Genomic DNA, 7,391 nt, shown 5'->3' on the forward strand with positions numbered 1-7,391 from the left:
GAATCCTAACTCTGCTGCTTACTGGGTAACCTCAGGCAAGTTACTTACACTCCGTTTCTTCTACTGTTAAACAGGTAGTAACACCTTATATAGTTTTTTTGTTTTGTTTTGTTTGTTTGAGATAGAGTCTCGCTCTGTTGCTCAGGTTGGAGTGCAATGGCACGATGTTGGCTCACTGCAACCTCCACCTCCTGGGTTCAAGCAATTCTCCTGCCTCAGCCTCCCGAGTGGCTGGGATTACAGGCACACACCATCACGCCCAGCTAATTTTTTTGTATTTTTAGTAGGGACGGGGTTTCGCCAGGTTGGGTGGGCTGGTCTTGAATTCCTGACCTCAGGCGATTCTCCCGCCTCAGCCTCCCAAAGTGCTGGGATTATAGGCGTGAGCCACCGCACCTGGGATTATCTTTTTGTTTGTTTGTTTGTTTGTTTAAAGAGACAAGTTCTGGCTCTATCACCCAGGCTGGAATGCAGTGCTTACAGCTCACATCAGGCTTGAACTCCTAGGCTCAAGTAATCCTCCCGCTTCCCAACTAGTTAGGACTACAGGTGCACTGATTTTTTTTATTTTGTTAAATTTTTTTTTGAGACAGGGTCTTGCTCTGTTGCCCACGCTGCCATGCAGTGGTACAATCACAGCTCACTACTGCCTTAATCTCCTGGCTCAAGCAATCCTCCCAGCTCAGCCTCCCGAGTAGCTAGGACTATCCGAATGACACCACGCCCAGCTAATTTTTTGTAAAGACAGAGTTTCGCCATGTTGCCCAGGTTGGTTTCAAACTCCTGAACTTGAATGATCCTCCTGCCTCAACCTACCAAAGTGCTGGGATTACAGGTGTGAGCCACCATGCCTGTATATTTTTTATATTTTTTGTAGAAACTGGCTCTCACTATGTTTCCCAGGCTGGACCTTACATAGTCTTTAAGGAATTAACATATAAAGTGTATAAAGTCCTAAGGATAGTGCCATTATTCATCTTATTATAACTACCCATGCTGGGCTGGTCCCCTTGGCTCCTCCCCAGGTGCAAGGACTCAGGAAGCATTGCAACCCTCTTTCTATCAAGTTCTGGGAGGCTGTGTGGGGTGGAATGGAGGCTGGCCCTCAGGTGCTCAGGTAGCTGTATTGTATGTCTAGGGGTGGTGAGGGGAGCTGCTGCCTCTGCTCCCTTTGTTCAAACTCATGGCTCAGGCAGCAGCAGGCGTGGGCGTCCCCAGGGGAGGCAGTGACAGTTTCAGTACTCACACGGGCTTTGCAGGTGACAGCTGGTGCTGTGGAGCCCTGCCAGAGGAGGCACAGAGAGACCCCATCACGCACGGGATATGGGCCCCACTTCGAACCAGCCCAAGTCAAAGCTGAGTACCTCTGGGAGCTAAATGCAGCCTCTAGCCTGTTCCCTGCAGGATAGAGTGGGGTAAGGAGATGAGGCTCAGAGTCTAGAGATTTGGTCCCACTGTGTCACTAATTTACAAATGACTTCTAGGAGGTCCTTGTTCCTCTCCAGGCCTGTTTCTCATCGGCAAAGGAAGTGGGCCCGATTATCTGTAAGGGCCTGTGACCCTTTGGCACGGACTATCCCAGGTCAAGTCAGTTCCAGAGCCTCCTTAGAGAGTTAGGTTCCTTGCTCCTCTAGGCCTGAGTTTTCTGGTGGGTAATAGCAGTTTCCATCAACACCCATTTCCTCCCCCACAGACTCCAAGAACAGAGTCAAACGTGAACAGATGCAGTACAAAAATTCTTTATTGAAAAGGGAAAGGGTGGCCTCTTGCTGGTGTCCCCTGGGCCCTGGCCCAAAGGGGTTGCCACTGCTCAGCTTCTGAATGCAGAAAGTCTGTCCACCCCTTACCTTTAATAATCTTAAAGGGGAAGTGCCGTGGTGGACTAGTAAGTCAAGTGAATCAAGGGCTTCCAGGCCCTTGCCTTTAAGAACTCCTTAAAGGCAAAGTGGACACATGCGGCAGCAGATGAGAGCCAGAACGTTTTCAGGAAGGTCCCTGGAGGAAGGATCTCCGTGTCTTTACCTTTAAGACTCTCTTAAAGGTGAGGCATGTTCACGCAGCGTACAAAGGAGGCGAACTCCGTCAAGGAGTCTACAAAGCACTTTTCCAGATCTCGCTTTTAGAATCTCTTTACAGATGAGGTGGCCAAGCGCGAATTAATAAAAAACAAACTACCTTGCAGAATTATTTTTCTTCCCGACCCAGCAGAACCCGCCCCGCTCACCGGCCGCCTTCGGGTCTGCGTCCTTGCCTTCTAGGCGCCCTGAGGCCTGAAAGTCCGGAGAACCCGTGGGGGCGGGTGTGGCGGTACCGCCCAGCGGCCCCGGGCCGCCCCCCGCGGTCACACCGGGGCATCCTGGGAGTTTTTGGTTTCCTAGACGGCCTCCACCAGGGAAGCCGAACGGGAGCGGGGCGGGGCGGGGCGGGGCGAGGGGGGGCGAGCGGAGGGCGCGGTGACCATGGCGACCGCAGTGGTCATGGCGACCGCGGCTCAGAGCACCGAGAGGTCGTGACACGACCTGGAGCGCTGCTTGAAGAACTTGGCGTTGCGCGGCACCAGGTTGGCGAGGAACCGCTTGGCCTTCTTGGTGAGGCTCTCGCGGCGTGCGGGCGGCGCAGGACCCTCGGGGCTGCCCGGCTCGGGCCTCTGGCCCCCGGCGCGGCTTCGGCCCCGCCGCAGCCGGATCTGGCGCACCGCGCCCTCGAAGAGCTCCCGCGTGTTGTGGTGCAGTGCGGCTGACGTCTCGATGTGCTTGCAGCTCAGCGTCCCGGCCAGGTGGCGGCCCTCTGCAGGAAGGGACCCGCTCAGGCGCCCGCCAGGCCGTAGGGGACCTGGGGCGAGGGTGGGTCTAGGGAGGGCCTGGGCGTGCGGTGGCAAGGGATTGGTACTAGTGACTCTTGCATCCGAGAGAACTTGGCTGAGCTCATATGGTGGGGAGGTGGAGGTGCGAAGAAGAGGGAGAAGGAGGCCTAGGGGAGAGGTGAGGGGAAGTGACAAGAAGGGATTCTCAGGGTCCTCGAGTGGGGCATTGGGAGTGTGCCCTTAGCCTGGGTCTGATTGCAAGTGAGAGCGTCCGCAATGGTAAAAAGGCCTTAGGGAGAAGAGGTGACCTGGAAGGGCCAGCGTTCCCCTGAGATCGCAAGGATGGAATCTGTTCAGGATACACACCCTCCAGTGATACCTCCCGGGAGCGGGCCAAGTCGCTCTTGTTTCCAACAAGGATAACGGGTAGGTCGTGGTGCGGCCTCCCAGCCCGGAGCCGAAGTAGGGTCTCTGGAACTTTGGAGAAGCTCCGTCGGTCAGTGACTGAGAAGACGATGAGAAAGGCGTCCCCAGTCTGAAGGCAGTGGTCCCGCAGCCACCCTCCTGCATCCCCCTGCAGACAGGCAGAGGAACGTTAGGGCTGGAGGCATAGGAGCTCCTGTCCAGCACCTACACCTCCAAGAGGAGGAACAGGTCTGTGAGGGAGAAAGAAGCCACCTGCTTAGGATAATAGAGCTAGTTAATGGCAGAATCTCCATACCCAGAGTGTTTGTGGAGGAGGAAGAAGTTAGTACTATGAGGATCCTAGACTAGGGTAGCCATCCTAATTTCTTAAGCTTAAGCTCTTGATTCAAAAATGAATGTTATTCACACGTCTGTAATTTGGCCTCTTATTTCTACATAGTAACCTTTATGTCGAAATATTCAGTAGTCCTCACTTTTTTCCCCCTTCCCTGATATTCCAGATCCCTGAGCTCTTGTCCTGTCACATCAGATTCCTTCAGATTGAAACAGTTATGGATGGAGTCAATTTCAGGGTGTCCAGCCTAGCTTGGAGCTGCAGGGTTTGTCAAATTCCCATTCTAAGTTTGCTCTGAGTCAGAAGATCCTGGAAAGACTGTGACTCTTAATGGCTATGGACTGTGGTGTGGGCCTTTGCTTTCTGAAGTGATATGAATGAAAGGTCAGGTTCCAGTACATGTTGAAACCAGGACCAGCAGTCCCACCTTCAGCCACTTTGCCCTTCCCCAGTTCTCCCAGCTTCATTACCTGCCTGCAGCCACATCTTAGTTCTCACCTGTTCCCAGATATCATAAACGACTAGAGTCACTTCCTCCTTATCCACCATGATGCGTCTTTCATAGGTATCCTCTGTTGGGAAATAGGGAGAGGGAATAAAGTCCATTAGGAGATTTCCCAACATTTGTGAGACCTGGTAACCAGGGACACCTCAGATATCAGCACCAAGGAACCCCACCCCTCTTCAGGGAGGCTGCCACAGAAAGCATTGGAAAAGCTTCTGTTAAGCTTTGTCCTTCAGGGGCTGCTCAGGTCATGAGCACTTCCTTCCCTGACCAGGGCCCCAGAGCCCCCTCAACCCCTGGAGGGCTTCCTCAAATACCTGGGTTCTCTGGTTCATGAGCACTGTCTCCCTGGAGACCACCAAAAGTGCCTGCTAGGGTGCTCTTGCCCACGCCACTCTCCCCCACTAGCATGACCTTGAAGATGCCATCCTTTTGAGCAGGGGCTGCCTCTCCTGAGCCCAAGGAGTCAGAGGAGCCAGATGATGAGGCCTGAGGTGGCCAGTCAAGTTCATCTACAGCCTGGGCCCGCCGGAGCTGATGCTTGTAGGGGACAGGCATACTGCCTCTTCGTCTGGGGGCCCCAGGGACAGAGGGTAGCCCGCTCCGGTCCAACTCTGGCAACAGTGTCTCTGGCTTCTTTAGTAGTGTGGTATCTGCTTCTAAAATAAAATGGGAGGGCAAAGAAAAGGACGCTATGAATGGGATATGCCCAACCATATGCAGAAGGGTCAATCCAGGCTGTTCCAGTACCAGAGGCCCAGCTACATCCACTTGACCATTACCCAGAAGGAACTGAGAATGTCTGGCCTGACCTCTTACACTAAAGTCTCCAGAAGCCTGAACTGGAGTTGACATGATAGCTTCTCCAATGTGGTCCCAACCCCAACCTATTCAAAACATGCCCCATGCAGGGAAGGGACCTGAATGCACACTCACACACCCACTCACACTTTACACTGATATACAGGCACATCCCCAGACTAGGCCTCTGGCCCTGTGGGGTGGAGTGGGAGGGGGTTTGGGGAAGCTGCCTCTTTGTCCATCAGGAGGCCCTTCCTCCTCCTGTTTCCGGCACTGGTAATCCCCAAACTGAGGAGCAGAGAGGATGAGAAGCTGAAGCTGCTGCCTAGTGTCTGGGGAGTAGGTACAGCAGAGTAAAAAACTTTGTAGTGAGCCTCTTCCTAGGAAAGGGCCTTTGCTTTTTGAGATGGTGTGTGTGCTGGGGCTCCGTGGGCTCTCTGTGTGTGTGTGCGGGAGAGAGAGAGAGAGGGGGGCTGCCGCTGCTTCCCGTGGCCCTGTAGGTGAGCATCCCTCGTTGCGTGGTTGGGTGTGAGAATCCTGCATCCCTGTCTGTCCCTGTGAGTGGGAGAGAATATTGTGTTCATAGAGCAGAAGTAGAGAGAGAGAGAGAGTGTGTGTGTGTGTGTGTGTGTGTGTGAACGAAAGGGAGAGTGACAATGCGCGGGTCGGGGTAACTGGAGGAGGAACAACAGACACAACAAAGGGGGCTGTAGGGAGGCTGGAAATAGCCCAGGATCAATACTTGGCCAGCAGCCAGGACCTCCAGGAGCCAGAAGAACCCTTACAACAGTTCCCCAGGGTAGCCCCTGCCTGTGATTCCCAGGCTTGTGGGCTGCCCCTTTCCTCTCCCCTTCCTTCTTGCCCATCCCAGCCTCGGGAATGAGGCTGAGCTAGGGGCCATGTACCAGTTTCTCAAGCAAAGCCCTGGGAGTGATGGGGGAGGGGGCATTTAGGCAGCTCTTCCCCTCCACCCTAGCCCAACCCCAATCCCTTGTGTGAGCAGGGGTTTTCTCCACTTTCTCAATTGCTCTTCCCCTCTTCCTGACTGGGCTCAAGCTCCCTCAACCCCTAGTTCTGACCTCCCCATCAAAGCTTCAGCTCCCACCCCCATGGTTTCAGCTGGAACCTGCCCAGGTTAGCCCTCACCTGGCATGGGCGTCCCTGGAGGGGAGGCCCGGCGGCTGCCAGAGGGGCAGAGTGCTGTGGTTTCTGTGTCCGTGTCCATGTCTGTGTCCGGGTCCGTGTGCATCGGTGTGCGTGTGCGTGTGCAGCCCAGCAGCTCGCAGCACCCTCTCCCTCACTCAGCCGCACTGTCAGCTTTTCCCTTTAAATACCACCCCCCCACACACACATGCCCTCCCCCCTAGACACCTGGGGAAATTGTCCCGCCCCCTGATGAGGTCACACATGCTAATGAGCAGTGATGTCAGCGGGATTCCCTCCTTTCTGCCCCCCCCTTTTCTTTGTGTCGCTTCCCTCTGGGAACACACACACTGCAGAGCTTGGTTGAGTTACAACAGAACAGTCAAGGGGCAGAACAGACAAGGGTTGCAGGAGGTGTCAGTGGGTAAGGGAGCTGAGGGTGATAGAAGGCAGGGACCTGGGGAGGTGAAGGTCTTTCTCCAGCAGCCAGGACTATGCATCATTTGTCTCTGTATTTCCAGACACTGTGTAGCCCAGAGAGCGTGCTCAGTGGTTGCACAGGGGCAAGAGGCAGAAAGACTAAAAGCTGGTCTGAAAGACAAAGAGATACAGGCCAAAAGAGGTGTGGGGACTGAGGGTCAGCCACCCGCCACCTTTTCCTTCTCCACCCTGCCTCTTCTGGGCTAAGAGCCACAAAAGTACCCATTTCCTAGCCACTAGTCAGATGCGGGCTCTGAGGAAGGAAATTCAGCTGCTTCATTTGGGCAGCTTTATTTTGCCACTAAGTTCAGGTAGGGGCAAACCACTGTGGAGACTCCTCCACCTTCTCTCCCTGCCAGGCCCACCAAGCCAACGACAATCAGAGCAGGAAAAAAGGGTGAGACAAAGCTAGCTATCTCAAACACGAAGTTCTCAATCTTAAGTGGGTGGGGGAGGGGGGAGTGCCCACTACCCCCCAACTCCCCTATCCACTGTTAATGTTTCTTCTGGGCTATGCAAGGCAGATACACAATGGGTGATGTGTGCCCGTTTGTAGGAAGCCCAGATAGCACATCTCTTTTACTGTTCTTTTTCTGCCCAGTTCCGTTTCCCTTCAGGTTCCTTCTCCTGCCCCTTTCCTTCTCGTCCTCTTTCCTGACACCCTTAAGCTCCCAGACACACATTTTGATTTCCTTTCCTTGCCCTGTTTTTGCCAGATGCTGTGCTAAGTACTTTCTTGCATTATCTCCTTTCATCTTCTTCACCCCAAGGCCCACAGTGGTAGGTGGGTGCCCTGTCCCTAAAGCGATCTTGTGGCTGGAAAATGGGAACACCAAGAATCCCACCCACATCTTTCCAGTGCCAAGGATTTTTCATTTCTACACTGTGCTGCTTTCCTT

At 54.0% G+C, this 7,391-nt stretch overlaps 1 protein-coding gene across 1 annotated transcript; it reads right to left on the reverse strand.

Moving 5' to 3' along the window:
• Positions 1-1,377: 1,377 nt before the first annotated feature.
• REM2 (RRAD and GEM like GTPase 2) lies at positions 1,378-6,307 on the reverse strand. The gene is made up of 5 exons (XM_007990787.3): positions 6,016-6,307; positions 4,386-4,727; positions 4,062-4,135; positions 3,170-3,377; positions 1,378-2,787 (listed from the first exon to the last, which is right to left on the reverse strand). The coding sequence occupies exons 1-5, from the start codon at positions 6,116-6,118 to the stop codon at positions 2,492-2,494; spliced, it is 1,023 nt and encodes a 340-aa protein (XP_007988978.3). The 5' UTR covers positions 6,119-6,307; the 3' UTR covers positions 1,378-2,491.
• Between the last annotated feature and the right edge of the window lie 1,084 nt (positions 6,308-7,391).

This window comes from Chlorocebus sabaeus, chromosome 29, assembly GCF_047675955.1.
Source record: "Chlorocebus sabaeus isolate Y175 chromosome 29, mChlSab1.0.hap1, whole genome shotgun sequence".
In the NCBI taxonomy this organism is placed as follows: Eukaryota; Metazoa; Chordata; class Mammalia; order Primates; family Cercopithecidae; genus Chlorocebus; species Chlorocebus sabaeus.

What these genes read in the sequence shown, in the direction of transcription:
- REM2 (XM_007990787.3), bottom strand. Translation starts at nt 6,118, where the DNA reads ATGCACACGGACCCGGACACAGACATGGACACGGACACAGAAACCACA. An exon ending in TCCAGGGACGCCCATGCCAG is followed by an intron (nt 4,728 to 6,015) that starts GTGAGGGCTAAC and finishes ATTTTATTTTAG; the next exon opens with AAGCAGATACCACACTACTA. An exon ending in CCGGGAGGTATCACTGGAGG is followed by an intron (nt 2,788 to 3,169) that starts GTGTGTATCCTG and finishes CCCTTCCTGCAG; the next exon opens with AGGGCCGCCACCTGGCCGGG.